The 21021-nt window shown below is 40.3% G+C and overlaps 1 protein-coding gene across 1 annotated transcript in view; it reads right to left on the reverse strand.

Annotated features, from left to right (window-relative positions):
- NCKAP5 (NCK associated protein 5) overlaps nt 1-21021 on the reverse strand; it is a 792873-nt gene that overhangs the window by 144909 nt on the left and 626943 nt on the right. The window contains exons 7-9 of the mRNA XM_044913605.1: nt 20925-20993; nt 9689-9727; nt 1128-1247 (exon numbers count right to left, since the gene is read on the reverse strand). Of these exons, the coding sequence (XP_044769540.1) occupies nt 1128-1247; nt 9689-9727; nt 20925-20993 (228 nt within the window). The remainder of the gene's footprint in view (nt 1-1127; nt 1248-9688; nt 9728-20924; nt 20994-21021) is intronic.

The raw sequence follows: 21021 nt of genomic DNA on the forward strand, positions 1-21021 counted from the left end.
AGTTCAGAGGGTAAATTAGCAACACTGTCCCAGCCATCTGGAAAATGAACCATGACTTGTGCGGGATGGGTTGTCCTGTAGAATCTCCTATGGTGATGGAAATGTTCTATATATGCACCATCCGATATGGTAGGTGCTGTCCATATGAGGCTTTTCAACACTTCAAATGTGGCTAGTTTGGCATAGGAACTTAATTTTCATTTAGCTTTCAATTTCAATGGCACCACGTAGTTAGTGGTTACAGTGCTGGGCAGTAGAGTCTAGAGGATACCTCTGGTCTCTTCCCTTTCTCTCAGCCAATTAGGCCAGGCAGCTGGGGTTTATTTTTCGTACATTGTCCCTGAGAAACCTTACCCTTTGCTAACTTAGCCAGAAGGGCTCTAAAGAAGGCTCATGGGAGCTTGTTTGAGCAAATATACACATTAATAGGATTAAAAAACCCCCCAGGAAACAGCAAAGATCAGCCTCCCAGCCCCCTTTGCCAATTCATGTGTCTCCCTGAAGTCAGGTATGTTCTCTGGTGCTTTGTCAGGGACCTCATTCAAAATGATTCAAATGGTTTGACCTTCCACAACTTTGCATGTTATGAAGGAAAGTAAAGAAGGAGTTCAGTGAGAGCATTTAGACAAGGAGAACCTGAAAAACACTGAGGCAGAATATAGGAAGAATTGTGTGTGAGGAGGAACTCTGCATGGAGACAGATATGAAAGAAAAACAAACCCCAGCAGAATTTTTGATTACAGAGAGAATGAAATAAAGAAATGTACTTTGGCATCACATAAAACTCTTCCTTATCGCAGAATGCAAGATTACTAATACAAGTCCCCGAAGTAATCGATTATTTCCCGACTCCATTCCACAGTTCCACTTAGTTTACTAGAGGACACCTTCTAATGGTCCCTTTTACCTGTTTATTATTTGTTGATGTATTTCTTTATCTAAACATAGGTCTAAAAAGTCAGAAATTTAAGAGACGCTCAATTTTAATGACATCCCTTGAGAAGGGGAAGAATCAGGTTCTGATGCATGATGCCTTGCCTATGGAGATACTGAAAACTTTTGAACTAAAGTAACTTTTTGTCAATAGCATTTCAGTGGCAAGGATTGTTTTCCACATAAGTACATACCTGGAGGAGCAGATCAGAAGTTGGTCTGATTCGCTGCTGGAACAGGATGCTTAACGTTCGATTCTGTTGTTCCAAATCAAACACTCTTGTTTTCAACTTTACACATTCCTCCCTTAGATCCTACAACAAACACAGTGAAAGAAAAAAAAAATCTGTAACTGAAAGACACTTTTGCATATTATAACCATATTTTATCTGATATTTCAGACACATTAGTATAAAAATAGTATTTTTATTCTTCAAAGCCCCCGGGGAATAAATCACACACGTTTTCTTCCATAGCGCATTGTCTGATAGAATTACTATGTGCAGAGAAGACCAATTTAAAAAAAAAAAAGTACCTTGAAATCAGAAGTGCATTAATCTAGCATGCGATTTTTGAAGATGGTAAATGTTAGCAATATAAAGTCAATTTGAGTTTCCACCTATATATTTTGCCTTTTCACTGTCTTCATAAAAGCAGTCATAAAGCACAAACCACAAGGACAATAATGTTTTTGCAGTGAATAGAGATTTGATGAACTAAAGAAACTATCACTTTTGATAGAGCCTTTCGCTGTCATTTGTGGAAACAAGTTGAAATTTTCAATGTTGGGGCTAATAGAGCCAGTGAGGCATTTAGACAGAGAGAAGCAACTCTGAAATGAAAGCTTTAAAAGGCCACTTGAAACCTGCTCATGCTCTGAACTGGTGGATTTCCATGTATTTGGGGTGGTTCATCTTGGTGCTGGGGAAGAAGTTGACTAGCCATACCTGGGCATCCTTCTGGAGCAGTTCTTTTGAAGAGTTCAAAGACCACAGAGATATTTTCCCCAACTTTCATGAGGGAGGCTGTAACACAGGAGCCTTAGGATTCTCCAGAATCCACCAAGGATCTGCCTTCCAAACTAACTTGTGATAAAGATACTTGTAGTACTTGTCCACAAGTACTCTCTTGGATGGGGTTCAAGAAAGACCAGGTAGAATGATGCCCCAGTTCAAAGTTCTTCAAAAGCTGATCCTTTTCTACATGTCAAACTTGATCTTTCCCTACTTCCAAATTTTTTAAAAAGGTTTCTGCTCTTGCCATTAAAGAACAACGGTCTGCTTGTTGTTCTCAAAACCTCTATGCATTCCTGCCATCCTCTTCCCTCCCCCGCCATCATGGTCCCTTCTCAACCCCCTCTTCCATCTAGTCCAACTTTGGCATTTTGACTGATGTCCATTTTAAAATCTATCTGTCTCCTCTCTGACACTTTTATCTGGCATCCTGCAAAGACCATTCCTTTTCCTGAACTCCAATAAGCCCTCAATGCCTCTTATAGGACATTTAGCGTACACTACTCTGTACTGATTTTATCTTTCATGCTCTAAACTTATCTTGTCAATTAGAGGGCACGTTCTTCAAAGGCAAGCATAAGAAGATACCCTAATAATCAACAGCACAAGCAGATTGTTCTTACACTCTTTTATTCCATCACCTGGCAAAACACCACATATAGTAGGAACTTAATAAACTGTGTGATTATTTTGTTAAACGGGATGGTGATGATGATGACAAGTTCTATTCCCCAGTGGTAGTGTGATTGAGGCTCTAAGTTTCTCAGCATTTCTAGTTTGTGGATCTATATATTTTGATGTGGGGCAGCTTCAGGGCTTACTTAAGACTCTGCAAGCAAGACAGAGCATGAGACTACAGCTGTGATCCCCAAGCCCTAAACAGAGGTGAGTGGGCCTGTCCATAACCTTGTGTGAAGCTAGATAGATTCAACTTCTGAGGCTTTACCAGAGCCTCATTATATCCAGATTATATATCATTGATTCTACTTACACAGGGCAAGGAAATAGGCCATGGTGAGGCTCACTGCACAGCTTATACTCTCCTCACCTTTTTAGTTAAATGGGTAGAGTTTATGCATAGGATGTTTCCAACTGATTGCTATCTACAAATGCAGAGCATAGAAGAGAAATGTCATGTTCAGAATGAGGCACCTGAGTCCAAGATCTAGGAGCGCAGCAGCTGCCCAAGTCAGGGGCAGAAGTGTGCGTGTGAGCGTGAGCACATATGCCATTTGGCAGAGGCCACTTTGGGGCCCTAGGCACTGCTCACATTAAAAGGCCAAACTTATTTCCTTTATTTAGAATTCAACTTCTGTCTGTGTCTCACTTACTCTGCTTTTTGTTCCTAGCATGCATATAATTCTCCCTGCCCAAAAACACTAATTGTTTTCAGTATTGCTAATTAAGTAATTAATAAAACTTGACTGTGAGGTAAATAAATATTCATAGTACCTATTGGGTGGGAAAACATAATCATTCTCATTCGCAGATGAAGAAATGGGAGAAGTATGTAAGTGTGGGTTTGCAAGGAGAAAGGAGACCTGGAAGGAACAGCACTGATGATTTTTGCAGCAAAATTGAGATAACTTGAAAGAGTTCTTCAGATGGGTTAAAAAAAAAAAAGAGAGAATAAAGAATAAAAGAAAAAAAAATCAATATACTCTATAGAGATTTTTTGTACAGCTGCCCAAATTTCAATGGCTATGACTGTTACTTAAGATGGTGAAAGTTCATTTAGCAGGAACACGATTGACCTTGAGAAATGTTCATCACTCTTGGCTCATCTAGATCAGCACATGGCAGAGGAGGAAATGGAAGGCTTTAGGGATGTGACTCTGGTCTTACAATTACTGACCAACAGAACTGAGCTGCTCTGAGAATCTGTAGACATAAAAGAATCATTGCCTGTGTTGTTCTAATAGTCTCGCTCTCTTTACTCAAGCTGTGGATGGTAAGGGATGCCAGAGAGTGATCAGCCCAAGAAACTGTATTCAAAACCACGCATGCGTGCCCATATGCATACACGTAAGCACAGCCAGACTGGGTGGATGGAGAGAGAGAGAGAAAAACAGCAGTTTCTCTGACCACTATAGTGAGACCTCGGCAGAGGGTGAGAGTCAGCTGTCTGCATCCTCGGTGCTTACAACAAGAATCCGCTGACATAAAGTAGCATATGACACATGGAGGCTGTCTACAAGCACCGTTATTGTGACCCTGACAGTGAGAGAGGTGAGACCTAAACTATCCTTCCCAAGTAAGGTGTTAAGAAACCAATGAGCTCTCTTCTTAGATGCCATCATTGGCTCACTGAGGAGACTGGGTCATCTGTTCTCTCTCACATCCTTCTTTTTCTTTTTTTCCTAGTATATCTCAGACCCCAAGAGGAAGACGCCCCTCCTGAAAATACAGGGTTGTGTCTTCTGCAATAAAAAAGAGACCTGATTTTATCAGGGGGGAAATAAAGCCAACAGTTTGACTACATTTAATCTCATATAAGAAAGTACAGTGGCTTCAAGAAAATAGCAGACCTGTTTTCCTTGCAATCTGCCCATCACTATCAACTGGAAACAGAATATGGGATTAAAGCTGAAGGTAAGGGCAAAATATACCAGTGATACACTGGTCTAAAAGACCCTGTGCGTCTTCATGATCTCAAACCATAGCTTCCCTGAGTATCCATGCCTTGTAATCCTGGCAAGTTTCATCTGCTCTGGGGCTAAAGAAGATTCTGGACCTACTGCTGTCAGTACCTATGAGTACAGTTACTTCAATGCATTTAGAATTAAACCTTTCCCTGCTGACGTCAGTCTAATAAACTGTTGATTGCTTACTTAGAAGCTGGACATATAGTGACATCACTGAAGTATTGATGAAAACTATTTAAATCTGATTTTATCATGTAAAAATGATATAAGAGTGATAAAACTATTTTAGATGCAAGGCATATCATGGGAATACACCAGATTGGGAGTTAGGGGGTCTGGACTCTCGTCCTCCTTACCCACATGACCTTGAGGATGTAACTTATCCTGGTGTTGCCTCAGTTCCTTGATCTGTAAACTGAGCTACTATACAAAACAGGACTTCAAGAGAATGCATGTCTCAGCTGCTTCATGAGATGGCTTTTCCAATGCCACCTCATTCCTTCCCCGAAGCTTTTTTTTTTTTTTTAAAGATTTTATTTATTTATTTGCGAGAGAGAGAATGAGAGACAGAGAGCACGAGAGGGAAGAGGGCAGAGGGAGAAGCAGACCCCCTGCTGAGCAGGGAGCCCGATGTGGGACTCGATCCCGGGACTCCAGGATCATGACCTGAGCTGAAGGCAGTCGCTTAACCAACTGAGCCACCCAGGCGCCCTCCTTCCCCGAAGCTTAACGGCCACCATACCCACCAGTTCCTCCTTGTAACATTCCTTCTCAGTGGCTGTCACTGATACAGCCCTTTCTTTGCCAAGGATACTAAGACTCATGTAAAAAGAAAAGCCATCTCTCAGACTCACCAAAGGCCTCAACGTGAAATCTAAAAGGCAAGGCAGGTAACAAATGTGCACCTGAATCAGGCCAGCCCTAACGAACGGGAGGTGGTTAGTCCTGTGGCAAACTGAATACTGCAAGCCTTCATCCCAAACACCTTTGGATTAAAACATTTTTTTTTTAAGATTTTATTTATTTGACAGAGAGAGACACAGCAAGAGAAGGAACACAAGCAGGGGGAGTGGGAGAGGGAGAAGCAGGCTTCCTGTGGAACAGGGAGCCTGACGCAGGGCTCAATCCCAGGACCCTGGGATCATGACCCGAGCCGAAGGCAGACGCTTAACGACTGAGCCACCCAGGCGTCCCTAAAACATTTTTAATCTGGGTGGTGGCTAAACAAGTTTATGTAATCATTGTAAATTAAACCCATTATTGAAGTTGGTTGACAATCTCAGGATTAAATGCTCGCTAAGGTCCTTAGCAATTGTGAAATTCTGGGGTCCAAAATCAGACGGATTCTGAGAAAGCTTGACTCCAGATTTAGAGTCAGTTTTGACTCCACACATGTCAGATCCTGAATATTTTTCTTGCTAGCCAGGACTGGCAATGTTTCCAGAAGTTTTAAGAAATCCATTGGTTCCCTTGCCCTTTTGTTCTATTTCCTGCGGTCATATCTAATGATTGGATTTCAATCCATCTGTTGATTTCCACAGCCCCATCTCTGCCTGCTGAACTACAGTGGGGGAAAAACAGTAAATGATCGAAGGGGATTGTGGAGGCTGAACGTTGCAAAGGGAAGATTTGGAGTGCGGCAACCCTAGGTGAACATAGAGGCTTTTGCCACTTCTTGCCATCAGCACTATAGGAACACTGTTTTCTTAGTCCTATCTTACAGAGTTGCAGTGAGAACAAAATGACTTAGTGCATTTAAAGTGCTGGACATGGAGTCTGACTCCTTGTAACATACACAGCAAATATAAACAAACCCTTTTCCGGGAACTGGACCCTACACACACCATTGCCACTGAGTGGACACGGGTGGCCCGAATGCCCCTCCACAAGGGAAATATGTAGAAGTTTGGAGTTCTTTCAGATACAAGCTACAAAACTGTGCTCTGCTTCTATCTGGTCACTGCATTGCTGGATTCTACCATACGGAGCCTTATTCCATGTTGGTAAAGAAAAAACACCATATAAATATTGGGTTATCCTAAAGAACATTCAGACAAAGCTGAAGTTGATACGCTGAAAAATGACTAGAGAATAAAAGGTTTTCTTCCAAGTTTGATGATAGTGGCAAAAAAAAAAAAAAAAAAAAAAACCACCCAAAAGCAAAAACAAAAATAAAACACCAAAAAAACCACAGTAAAGAACCTAGGACAGTTACATTTTCAGTGAGTGTAATTGACTTAATGAAGATAAAATGTATTTCAGACAAAAATAAGAGTTTGGCCTGAATTATTGATTTCATTTGCACTTGTAGCCTCACACCTATGATTTAGAGTCATAAATGGAAGTGAGCTGGGTTTAATATTGTCACTTTAGCTTTACTGATCTAAAGGAGGGACAATCTGCTGTCTTAAGGGAATCCACAGGTTTCTGAGATAAATTGAATTACTTGACTAGGACAGTATATGTACATTTAACAGAAAGTGATAAGTTCATGGAAATAATTTTTTTTTTATCAGTATTGGGAAAAAGAAGTACACTCTGTTATTTCAAGATGCTTATCTGGGCTAGTTCATGATATGCCAGAAAAATGCTTTTTTTGTTGCTCATGGCAGATTTGCTTTGTGTCGTAACAAACGATATATTCTAAAACTGCATGGTTATGACTGTAATTTCACCGCAAAAAAATTTTTTTTGTGACTTGGATAAATCACTCAAAATTTCTGCTTTCACTCTGTGCCAGCTACATCCCTCTTTAGAATTCGTTTTCTCATCTGCATTTGGAGTACATTTATTTCCTGTATTGTGCTCTTAATTAACAAGAAATTTGACTCTTCCTGTAGCGATTTTATGGTCCCTATAAAAACTGGGAGGTACACGTTTCTGCAGAACATGATTCATTTGGAATCTCTGAAAATCCTGGCATCTCTTCCTGCCCCAGAGTGTCCCTGAGGTATGCTATCTCACACAGTAGCATGTCTTTCTGTGTCTTACTGCTTAACTGTACCAAGGTAGATTTATCTGTTTACTAGTTATTACTTGGATTTGTGTAGCTATTTTTTGCGGCTGACCTGAAGGGTCCCATTTTCCTTTATATTGTACCAGATAGCTTCCTTGTCTCTTTCCTGAGGCACCATTAAAAAAAAACAGGCACGAGAAGTTCCTTGACAGTTACACACAGGGCTGCAACAGTGCTTCCTCCATTCCTTAAGTTTATAATTAAATGAGAACAGAGTTTCCAACAGGAGGAAAGCAAATGAAAAATTAAAGCCTTTGAAAAAGAAAAAAAAAAACCCAAAACATTTCAAATATGCTGTGAAAGAAATTGTGAGATGCCGTTCAACACCTGTTTCACCCCTTCTCCTACAATACTATGAAAATCCATTTTCAGCTAGGCATCTACCCAGAATAAAGACTTCACTGTCAGCTTCCTTAGGTGTGGCTGTGTGACTTAAGGTCTGTTCAAGGAGATGTAAATGAGGAGGTAAGAAAGCTTTTGGAAGTCTCTCTTTAAGGGCAACTAGTGTGTGCCCTTTTCCTTCTTCATTTTCTTCAGTTTTTCCTCCTTCCTGATGGCTGGAATGTGGATGTGATGACTGGAGCAAGAGCAGCCATTTTGGACCATGAGGTGACCTTGGGAATGGAGGCTGCATCCCATAGAATAACAAGATAGAAACCAGAGACACCCAGGACCCCATGGACTTTGTGGAGCACAGTCACCACAGCAACCCTATACTGCCTACCTGTAGATTTAGATATGAGAAAGAAATAGTATTTTAGCTTATTTAAGTCACTACTATTTTGGATCTCTGCTACTCACAATGGAACCTAATTCAACCTAACAGGTATAGTCAAATCTTTCTATTTATGTGGTATCAATGTAAAACCTGAACCAGTTAAAATCATTTGAAACAGAAAGCATGATTTAATAAAAGTAGTTGAGGAGAAAATCTAGCAAAAATAATATCACAATGCCGCTACAGTATAAATTAAAAATAATATTTATTTAAGGATCTCCAATGAGAAGTGGTCAACCCTTAATAAAATTATTCTTAATTAAAAAATCAAAATGTCATACATTATTTTGCTATCATTAGCTATGTACTCCAGAATATGCCACATGATCTAAGATTTTCTTTTATAATAAAAGTCTCCATCTCCCAGAGAGGTAATTCAGAACAAACAAAATCTGAAAGAACTAGAATTTAGTCTCTGAGAAACATTATAGAAAGTGATGGGAAAGTTTCAATAAGATGTACCAAAATAGCCAAATTTGGGCAATAACTTGCTTCTGCCCACTCTGGCCCAATAACATGATCTTATATTGTCTGAAGGCAGAATAGGGACATGGCCAAGGAGAAGGCATACAAATCTCATGCTCAAAAATTATTTGTTTTTATCCCTCAACTTTATTGAGGAATAACTGTATATATTTAAGTGTAAAATGTGATGATTTGATATGCCTTACAAGGTGAAATGATCACCAAGATCAAAATAATTAACACATTCACATCTCACATCTTGTTTGTTTGTTTGTTTGGTGGTGAGAATGCTTAAGATCTACTGTCAGCAACTTTCAAGTATACAATACTGCCATTTGTTTTATATTTATCACAAACTGATTCCGCCAGGAACTGCTCCATGTGCTTCCTTTCATAGAATGACCACTGCAATTCTGGGAGGTGGGAATTGTTATCCCCACTCTATAGAAGAGGCACGAAGACCCAGAGAAATTAGATAACTTCCCTAACCTCAAAGACCTCTTCCTGAATTTTAGGCTTCTGTTAATCTGTCCATAAAAGGCTATTCATTTTATAGAGAGTGGAGAAATCCACCAACTTATAGAATATCCGCATTTACTAAATAAATGGGCCCCTGGAAATCTTTCATCTTCTGTTATTTTACCAAGAGTTTCAATCTTATGATTCTATTGGTCACTGATGTTACTTTGTATGCCCATCTAAAACACACACAATTTTAACCTAAGTGAATAAACAGAAAAGTATTGCATCTATCAATCACAATTTCCTGGTTTGACAATATGAGTTCCAACCTATTCACATAAGTACCTTGAAAACAATAAGCCAGAAAGTGACCTACCTTTTGAGTGAGCAGAGCTTGAACAACTTGGTTGGCTACCTTTAAAAAATAAAGAAAAGAGTTGCCGTTTATAATAATGAGACTTTATACGCATGGACTGTAATTTACCAATACGTTTCCCACAGCTTATTCTACCTAATTAGCTCCTCATTTGCCTCTTTCCTCTCTGTGTAGAGGACCTGATTCTTTTCATAATAAGCCTATCCTTCTAGGTAATATTTTGCTTTTTTCCAAAGGTGACCTCATTGCTAATTAAGATGGTTAGGTTGGGAAGATCATTCATACCTTGACTTCCACATTTCCATATTTGGAAAAATAATATCCTTTCATATGTGAAGTACTCTAAGATGGCTAAAAAATGATACAGTGTAAAACAGGATCCTAATTATCTGTACACAGTTTCTACACTTTGCTGATTTACAATGTCCTTTGTCTCTCCTTCCTATTCTTTTGCTATGTGACTATTTCACTACTTAAAATGACTTGGAACAGACATAGGTTTGAATGGTGGAGAATAAGAGCAGCTCATTGTTTTCTATATGCTCTGTTTATATCCTCCATGTTTTCATTTATGCCATCCTCTTGTCACTGCTACCTGTCGCAGAATCTGCTGGTTGTTTACTCTAACATCTATTTTCCCCTAAGTAATGAACTCTGATTTTTTTTTTGGCTGGGTACATTTAAATACATTTCCCAGCTTTCCTTGTAGATAAGTGTCACTATGTGACAAATTCCTGGCCAATGAGTTATAAGTCGACTTTTTTTCTTGATCTTATAGAAAGTCTTTAAGAAGAAGCCTCACTCTTTTTCCTCCTTTTCCTGTCTGGGATATAAAAGTGATGGCTGGAACCTCAGCGGCCACCTTGATAATGAAAGTAACACATTAAGTATTGTTGGATGGAAAAATAGCATGAGCTTGGTCCTGATGATGCAGGGAGTTTCACTGTCTATCTCTGAACTTCTATGTGAGAGAGGAAAAAAAAATATCCACTGTTATTTTGAGTTTCTTCCAATACACAATCAAATAGAATTCTTACTACCATATTAACATAATCCTGATTTTTTTCAGGTATCAGGCAGCTTGGGTCAGTAGGAGAAGCTAGGCCCCTTTCAGTGAAGGAGGTGAATCTTGATTAACCTAAACCAAACTTGGCAGCTCCATTCCCTTTCAGCAAATAGTTTAGCACTGGGCAATGTGGCACCATTCCAATTAAGAACCACATATAAACCCAATAACATATCCCTGGTATTTGCAAAGATCTGGGCCTTTTCTGGCATTTTCTCCAGATAACCATTCATCATTTCTCTATGTATTTGAGCTAAGATTTCTTTTTCATCTGCAGGTTTCAAAAACACAGTACAGGAAGTCACTTACTTAACTTCACTATAACCTTGAAACTATGTACCCATATGGTTACTCTTGATAAAATTAAGGTGGGCAGGTGAATTAAGTGGAATTTTTCAGCCAGTACATTAACTGTACACATTTAATATGATCACATTTAATATGATCACTGAAACTTACAGTATTAAAGACCAAGTCAGAATATTTAAATGTCCTAGATTAGGTTACTTCTGTTTATTCATTTCTTCCTTCATTTATTGAATATAAATCTGTAGAGTATTTGTAAAGCTAGATGACTGAGATATATGTTCCTTGGTTTCAGAGAGAATATAATTGGCAAGTATAACACGCGTGATAAGCACATAATCATCTTGGTAATTCTCACATTCAACCAAAGGCTGAGGGAAATGCTTTCATCTTTTCATCTTGATAACCAATTTATTTTTGGTGATACTAAACTATGTGTGTTTCCCTGTCTAGTATAGTGGAACAGATTAGGGTAAGAATGTTTTCATGGAGCTTAATTGTTTTTTCACTCAATATTGACAAAGTAGCCATCCTTAACGACAGTTGGCTACCAGTAAGTCTCATAGAAAATTAAAACGCAGGCTTATCATCAACTGTGGTTAGGAGGCATTCACAGCACAAGCAATAAATGATTAAAATCAGATCACCTATAACTGATTAGTTGAACTGTAGGCACAAGAGGTTTTTTTTTTTTTTTTCCTATCAGAACCCTTTCCAAATTTACATTGTTGACGTTAAGCAAAGAAGAGAGACCTTTCACTGAAACAACTACAGTTTTGGAAAAAAAAAAAAACTTGGACAGTACCTGATATAGTTTATTTATTTATTTTGAAGTCCAGCCCAAGTTAAAGAAACCTACCCAAGGAACCTCAAAGACCAAAATAAACCATACTTCCCTTAACTGACACCTTTTCTTTTCCCTTTATCAGTTGATTTATACATGATCCTAACAGTGATAAATGTTATTCAGCCATACAAATTGACCAATAGTGTCGTCTTGAAAATCTTTCAGTTTTTAAATATTCATTCCAATTCGTAAGCACTGAAGATTTAAACGTCTAACTATAGGTCATCTATTTTACTCTTGGCAAATTAAGAAAAAAACATACAACAGAAGAGTTCAACTATTCATACAGCTTGAATCAGGAACAATGTACCAAAATTAATTCATACCATAAATAATTTAATTCTTTTGGATCTCAAACTTTGGATTTGATTTACATTCTCATAAAACTGCCTAATATCAATATTTTCTTTTCTTCCCCCAACTGGTCCCTCACTTAAACCAGGCTGTGGAACAGTGGTCACATAAAATAGCTCTCTACATGATTTAACAGGAGACATAAATGAATAACCTAACTGTAACAGCCCGCAGGAGAAAATACGTTCTATCTTTGCAATCCGAGTATGTTGCCCTATAGGCTTATAGGCTCCATCTCTGACACAGCTCCTTCTGGCATGTACTTTGGACTATTGTTCTACCTAATAATTGAACAAAGATACACGAATGCCTTATTTCTTTACCTACTGACATGGGGTAGGTTATATTACCCAGAAGGACTCGCAGGTCCTCTGCAGAAGAGCAGGCCGGTTTGTACAAATGCTTTCCTGGGTACTGTCTATAAGACGGTTTCCTGGGTTTATCACTACTTTTAACAGCTAAGCTTCCCTGACGCATCAATAGAACAGCTGTTTGGAGCTTCTGCCTACAACCTCTAATAGGTTCACAAGATGACCCCTGGAATGAGCCCCTGCCCTCATCATAGAATTACACCCTTAGCACTTGGGTTGCAAATAATCACACACCCGCAGGCCCAGCTAATGAGAACAAATAACTTCCAGTGTCACCTGACAGCTTCCCTCTCCAAAGAAAGGGAAAATAGCAGCTGGGCTGGGCCAGGGGGACTGGAGACAAGCAGAGCAAAGCCAACAGTCCTTAAGTCTCTGGCTTGTTTTACAATCTGCCTTAGGCTCTCTGCAGAGACCCCCCTGTTTTGCCTCTGGTGGGGCACGGTTGCAGGGGAGCCGGAGATGCCAAGGAGAGAGCTCTTTTCATCTCCGTAAGAGTTCTCTCAGACAAGCCAGCTCCTCTGACACCTTGCTCATCTTGGACCCACACAAGTCTTTGTTCTTCTCCATCAGGCTTCTACGGGTTGTGTCCCCGCCCCCAGCCCCCGCTGCACTCCCGTGGAAGCAGGTGGGCAGAGGGAAGAGAAGTCAGGGCTGCGGCTTTGTCTGTGTGTTTTTTGTTTTGTTTTGTTTTGTTTTCAGAAGAGTCCTTGAGTCTGAATGAGAAGCCACACCTGGGAGTTACTCTAAGAGGGAGCCAATTCTCACCCAATCCAGAGGACAGCCAGGGCTGGGTCGAAGGTGGCAGTGTAAGGAACTCAAAAGGCACCAAGCTTCGACCAGGTCCTCCTGCCTCATAGTCTTGCTTTTATCCTTGCCTGTCCTATGTTATCATGCAAAGCAATTCTCATTTAAAAACCTAATTGGAAACGGACAAGTTTTGGAAAACGTGCTTTGGAGTTTTCAGTGCTTCTGAGTTTGGTTTATCATACTGAGGCAGCTGGGGACAAGTGGGAAGAGCATTGGGGCAGAATCACAAGAAGGACTTGGGTTCAAATGCTGCCTGTGTTGATGATACACTGATATGTATGGGGGTCGAGGAGCAGCTTGACTTGACTCATTTGTGATCTAGGGGAACTGGCTACCTCCCAGCTTGTGAAAAATGCATGAGATGATAGATATAACCAGAGAAACCACCTTGGACAGTACCTGCTATAAAGCAGTCACCCCATTAAAGTTAAATCTGAATCTGAGCGTTTGAACTTCAAAGAATAAAATGCATTTTGAAGTAACTAGTTAAGAAAGAATGGTTTGATGGGTGGCTCAGTTGTTCAGCGTCTGCCTTCAGCTCAGGTCATGATCCCAGGGTCCTGGGATCGAGCCCCGCATCGGGCTCCCTGCTCTGCAGGGAGCCTGCTTCTCCCTCACCCTCTGCTTGCCTCTCTGCCTACTTGTGCTCTCCCTCTCTCTCTCTTTGTCAAATAAATGAATAAAATCTTAAAAAAAAAAAAAGAATGGCTTGAGAATAAGATATTATATTTGTATAAGGATGAAGTGTGTGTGTAATATGCATGTATAAATATAAATCATTAAGCACCTATATTATTTTTTTGCTCTGTAAAATACTGGGAGTGGGAGAAGTTCATCAAAATATGTATGTGGGATCACAGGGAAAATTAACTGGGAAATTAATTTAGGGCTGACAATCTCCATTCATTCATTTAGTCATTCAACAAATACACATTAAATGCATAGTATGGGCCACGGATTGTGCTGGATCTCGGAGAAATATGCTGAATAGAACATAGATGCTGCCTCATGGTGGTCAGAATCTAGACCAGACACAAGAAGTCCGTTATCTGTTGATTTCATGGTCCATTCATGAAATGGGCATTTGAAGCACATGAGAGCCACAAGCAAGATCATCATCTCCTATCTCCATCGGTCAAGACGTTGCTTTTCAAGATTACTTAGGGCTCAGGTGAGGGACATACACTGAGAATGTCTGATGATTCCACAATCCAGTCTTGGATTATAGCATAGGAATCAGAGAGGAAGGTCAAAACTGTTCTTAACAACCTATTTTTGCCTTTATTTAGCCTGTGGGAAGCCTGCTTCTCCCTCTCCCACTACCCCTGCTTGTGTCTCTCTCTGTCAAATAACTAAATAAAATCTTTAAAAACAAAACAAAAAACAAAAGAAATTTGGGGGCTTTTTTTCTTTTCCTGAGCTACCTCCATTTCCTGCTTTTGTGCTCTGAAGTAAGAACACAGAGAAGTCAGAGAAGAACTCGAATCTGGCATCCTCATGGACTCTAAGGAACTCTGGCTCTACTCTGATGGTTTGAAGGGGAGGGCAGGTTCTCCAAATTCTGCATGCAGAAACTTTACCAGGGAAATCTGGTAAATTGCCAATTTCCTCACCCTTCATTCTGCTTGAGAATAGCTGAGTGAGGTCTGAGAATCTGCATTTTTCTTTTCTGTGTTGATTTTCTCTTTTTCAAGATTTTATTTAAATTCCAGTTAGTTATCATACACTGTAATATTAGCTTCAGGTATAGAATTTAGTGATTCATCACTTATATATAACACCTGGTGCTCATCACAACTGGTGCCCTCCTTAATACCCATCACCCATTTAACCCATCCCCCCCACCGCCCCTCCAGTAACCCTCAGTTTGTTCTTTATATTAAGGATTTTTTTTCTGGCTTGCCTCCCTTTTTGTCCACTATGTTCATGTGTTTTGTTTCTGAAATTGCACATATGAGTGAAATCATATGGTATCTGTCTTTCTCTGACTTACTTCACTTAGCAAAATATACTCTAACTCTATCCAAGTCATTGCAAATGGCAAGAGCTCACTCTTTTTGATGGCTGAGTAATATTCCATTGTATATACATACCACTTCTTTATCCATTCATCGGTCGATGGACATTTGGACTCTTTCTGTACTTTGGTTATTATTGATAATGCTGCTATGAACATGAGGGTGCATGTGCCCCTTCAAATCAGTATTTTTGTATCCTTTGGGTAAATACCTAGTAGTAGTGCAATTGCTGGGTCATAGGGTAGTTCTATTTTTAACTTTTTGAGGAACCTCCAAACTGTTTTCCAGAGTGGCTGCACCAAGTGTGCATTCCCAGTGAAGTGTAGAAGAGTTCCCCTTTCTCTGCATCCTTGCCAACATCTGTTGTTCCCTGTATTGTTAATTTTAGCCATTTTGACAGGTGTGAGGTGATATCTCATTGTAGTTTTGATTTGCATTTCCCTGATGATGAGTGATGTTGAACATGTTTTCATGTTTTGTTAGCCATCTGGATGTCTTCTTTGAAAAAATGTCTATTCATATCTTCTGCCCATTTTTTAACTGGGTTATTTGTTTTTTGGGTGTTGAGTTGTATAAGTTCTTTATATATGTTGCATACTAACCCTTTATCAGGTATGTCATTTGCAAATATCTTCTCTCATTCCAAAGGTTGCCTTTTAGTCTTGTTGATTGTTTTCTTCACTGTGCAGAAGCTTTTTATCTTGATGAAGTCACAATAGTTTATTTTTACTTTTGTTTCCCTTGCCTCAGAAGATGTATCTAGTAAGAAGTTGCTACAGCCAATGTCAAAGAGGTTATTGTTTGTGGTCTCTAGGATTTTGATAGTTTCCTCTCTCACATTTAGGTCTTTCATCCATTTTTTAATTTATTTTTGTGTATGGTGTAAGGAAGTGGTCCAGTTTCATTCTTCCACATGTTGCTGTCCAGTTTTCCCAGCACCATTTGTTCAAGACACTGTCATTTTCCCATTGCATATTCTTTCCTTCTTTGTCAAAGATTAGTTGACCATTGAGTTAAGGGTCCATTTCTGGGTTTATTCTGTTCCATTGATCTATGTGTCTGTTTTTGTACCAGTACCTACTGTCTTGATGACTCCAATATAGCTTGAAGTCCGGAACTATGGTGCCTCCAGCTTTGCTTTAGTTTTTCAAGATTGCTTTGACTATTCAGAGCCTTTGTGGTTCAAGAATCTGCATTTTTGCAACCACTGCACATCTTTCTGATGCAGAAAGGGCCCAGAAAAACACTTTGAGAAACGCTGTCCCAGCATTTACTTTTTGTTTGCTCAGACACTGTTGAGAAATTGGAAATAACCCAAAATTTCCACATGGGTCTGTTGCTCTTCTATCATTATATCCAAGTTTGGTGGAGCTTTTATCCTCTGACACTTTCTGAAAATGTTCTCTGAAGCACAGCATTCAGAGGATCAAGTGCAATGCTTCTTAATCTTGGCTGAATATTATAACTCCCTGGAGTCTTTAAGATTTCTAACACCTAGGCTCCACTTTAGACCAGAATTGGATTAGAATCTCTGAGATGCGGCCCAGCTGGCAGTATTCTTTTTTTTTTTTGGTGCAAAATGGTGGTTTATTAAAGCATGGGGACAAGTCCCATGGGCAGAAAGAGCTGCTGCACCAGGGTTATGAGGGGTGGCTGATTATATACTATGGGGTTGGGGGAGGTAAGGAAAAGGGAGGTTTTCAAAAGAACTTTCATATGCTAAAGAGGACCTACAGAATACCAGTGGCCTTGCCATTGTCAAGTTAAGGTTGTTTTTCCCTCTAGCAAGGCATTAACATTAAGATGGTTGGGATCTTCCTGGAAGAATGTCGCATATATCCCACGGGGGGGGGGGGGGGGGGGGGGGGGGGGGGGGGAGGTTGCAGGGTGCTTATGCTTTGTCTTCAGCTAGGCTTCTGCTCCCTCACTATTTCCCCCTGAACAATTTTGACCCTTAAATCTTTAAGGTCGTTGAAGGTGGAAGGTCTCATCTTCTGTAATGTCTTCCTGCTAAACAGGGATGTAAAGATGTCCCTACCTATGGGTCAATATTGGTCATTTGGGGAACATATAGGGGAGGTATGAAAGGGGAGGCAGGTGAAACCAAGGTGGACAACATATATGAACCTCCTTGAATAGAAAGGATCATCTGTCAGCTGCAAGTTATGGCAGTGAAGGAGTCTTGACACTAGGCAGGGAGGCACCAGTGGGCAGTATTCTTAAACCTTCCCAGTTTTGTCTGATGTTCAGGTAAGGGTGAGAACTACTTGGACTTTACCTGCTTCAACTCCTGTGGCTGAAGATGCCCTTTCAGTTCTGCCCCCTTAACTGCCAGCTCACCCACTACCTCTCATGCCCTTTATTGACTGTGTTGTATGATCTCAAAGACCCCAGGGTAGATCATTTCCTATGAGAGTTTCCCTCGTTTCATTCTTCTGTGATTGAAGAATCACAGAATCACTTCTGCCAAGCTAGGAGCACCATGACTTCCCAAGCCTGGGTGACCCTGACACCCAACAAATATTTGTAGGATACAACTGAATCCATCTAAATGTAAGGCAACATTGTGAGATGTTACTTTCCTTATTTTTATATGTGTCATTATACTTCTCTCCATGGGAATTAGTTGGTCCTAAAGGAAGGCTGGCCAAGGCATTAGTGAGAATAAACAGCAATTCACTGCTTACCAGCAAACTGTGTGTCAAACAGCTAGAGGAGGAAACTAGGCTCAAACATGCAAAACTCCAACCCCCTCAAGAAATCAAGACTGGTCCTTGGTGTTGCCTTGTGTTGTAAGGCAAGGAGATGAGGAGCTCGGTAGAGGGGAAGTGAAGTGGTGAAGTGTGTGTGTGTGTATATGTGTGTGTGTACACGCTTGTGTGCACACATTTGTGGACATGTGTATGCCAGCAAGCCCGTGTGTCTGTGGATGTGCCTCTGTTTCCTTCTGAATAAACATACTCCTTTTTTTAGAACACACAGAGGGGATTTCCTACTCCCAAGTGTTTTCCCCAAATTCTCAACATGTTCATTTCCCAGGAAATAACAATCAGTGCAAAAGGGATTGAAGAACATTTTAATTTTAGATTATATCCACTTGTGTATGTTTTATGAAACCCACTAGCAAGGAAATAACTTACATGAGGCCTTACCTTGTTAGTGTGTCTAATTAGTCTAAAAAGCCTTGAAAAGAATTTCCCGTTGGCATTATTACTACACTCAACTACCCCTTTGAGAGTGTTCTCTTACAATGCATAGAAATGAATTGTCTACCCTCATGCAATTAGTTACAAAAACAACTGGCATGTGTAATCAGGGGCCAGTATCATGAATGCAAAACATGTGTACTGCTCAAAGGTAGTTCTGAGTTGCAAATCACCTCTTTGGCAACATTTAATTTTTGCAATTAAAAACAGAGGGACTCTCCCTCTAAAAATTCTGTCTTCAGTCGAAACTCCATATGAAATAATTCTGTGGATGAAAAATTATGTTTGACCTGACACATTCTGATGAAACCTTCAGAATGCAGACATAGGGAGGATATGGAAAACAAGACTAGGAGTTTCCATAAAGAAATGCTGTGAGCTTTTTGACTGATGGGGAGGGATGACCTGTGGGAGAACTGTGACAAATAAGAGGTTCCTGTGGTGTGATCCACATAAATTTCACTTCTGAATACAGACTCAACCTCATCAGAAATTCCGCACAGGAGGTTAAAGTGAAACTTTGCTGATCAATACATATGACCCAAGGGCAATATCTGTTCCTTTCAATATCCTTGGATCTATTTGGTCTTTCTTGCCCTAAACTTTGATTGGACCAAGAGCCTGGGGGACAGGATTGAGAAGTGCTGAACTGGCCTCACTAGCCTGAGTCATCATTCCCCTCTTATGTCAATTTACTTCAGCTATTCTTTCGACTTTGGGCATTGCGAAGATTATTCCGAGTCTTTTTAAGACAGGGCAGAGCACTGCAAATACCATTTTGCTTGACTAACTGATACATATGGCTAGAAATATTAAACATGTAAGGAACTTTCTGGAAATACATTGAGGGTTCTTCAACGACACGCAAGTCACTGTAAGGCAAAGTGGTCCATGCTATGAGGACTGTGGCTCTCAAACTGTCACCTGGAGAGCCTGCGAACATACAGACTGCCAGGCCCACTCCCGGACTCCCTTCTGCAGGATGTCTGGGGTAGGACCTCAGAATGTGCATTTCCAACAACTTCCCCGGTGAGGCTGATGCTGCTGGCTCAGGGGTCACATTTTCAGAATCCCCGGTGTAGGAAAATACTGGCCACAGCTGCAACTCTGAGGAGAGAAACCGCTTCCAGTTTGGAGGGAGGGGAGAGGTATGTGGGGCAGTGATGATGTCATAAGAGGGATTTGAACCTGTGTTCTTCACAGTGTAAACCATCACCTTCTGGGACAGTGTGGGGGAGCGGAAGAAAGTTCAAGAGGAGTTTTCTGGAAAAGGTTTTCCTAATTGTTAGTGAGAAGAACAAGACTGAAGATCTATATACTAGTTTCGCCTGGTAAGGTAATGGAACACGATTAAATGTAGTTGTGCTTATTTTCTGAAAACCTGTGTCAGCTATTTCAAAACAACTTCTAAGATGACTAGATAGATATGTGCAAGTTTTAGGGTTTCGGACAGATAACTAAAAAAGTCATCCCATTAAAGTAATAACTCCAGTCACCAACAAAATCCCAGATGAGAGCCTTGTCAGTGAGGTGAATGGCCCATCCTGCCTGGGTGTCACCACAGATACTGATGGTAGGAATCCTGACAGAGTGTGAGGGGAATGGCTGAGGAGAACGAGGGCCCTGCACACACTTCAATTTTCCCCTCGCCTCCCAGGAACTCAGAAACGCCCACCATCTTTGCCTTCATCTCTTCATTATCATCAAATAATATTTCTCAAGTTTACTCACACGTGTAGCTCTTTTTCCATTCTGCTCAAATTTTCTTCCTCACTTCCCTTTCTCTTCTTGGCTTGTTCTCAATCTACTGATTTTTTTTTCCCTCTGGCCGCCAACTGTGAACATCATCCCCACCCACTCTATCAAGGATTTGCTTTTTCAGAAACAGCATCCAATTGGAGATGCAGTGTGCCTTGACATGGCTTTTCTCATTCACAGGCTGGGGATCACACTTACTGGACAGAAGGAATTTATCATACAGTGAAGCAGTCCCCAACTGTGTTCCAAGAATATTAAATCATAGCCAAAAGGAATTTACAGATGCCTGTACACTAAAATAGGGAGAAAAGGAGAGAGGGAAGGGGAGGGAGAGGGAGACTGACCTTCCTTCTCAATATCCACATACATGTTTGCAACCTTCCTTTGGAGGACAAAATGCTAATGTTCTGCGGAGGCTGCTAACAGACACATATATTAAGATCTGAGCAAGGGATTCCTCAATAGTCTAGCCTTGTGCGAAGAACCTTTCTAAGTCCGCTTACCTCATCAAGACATCGCTCATACTGTTCCCTTTGATTTTCATTTTCCAAAGCCAATGCTGAATTCTCTGCCTGCAGTGACATACAAAAATAATACAAA

Source organism: Neomonachus schauinslandi, chromosome 3 (assembly GCF_002201575.2).
Source record: "Neomonachus schauinslandi chromosome 3, ASM220157v2, whole genome shotgun sequence".
Classification (NCBI taxonomy): domain Eukaryota; kingdom Metazoa; phylum Chordata; class Mammalia; order Carnivora; family Phocidae; genus Neomonachus; species Neomonachus schauinslandi.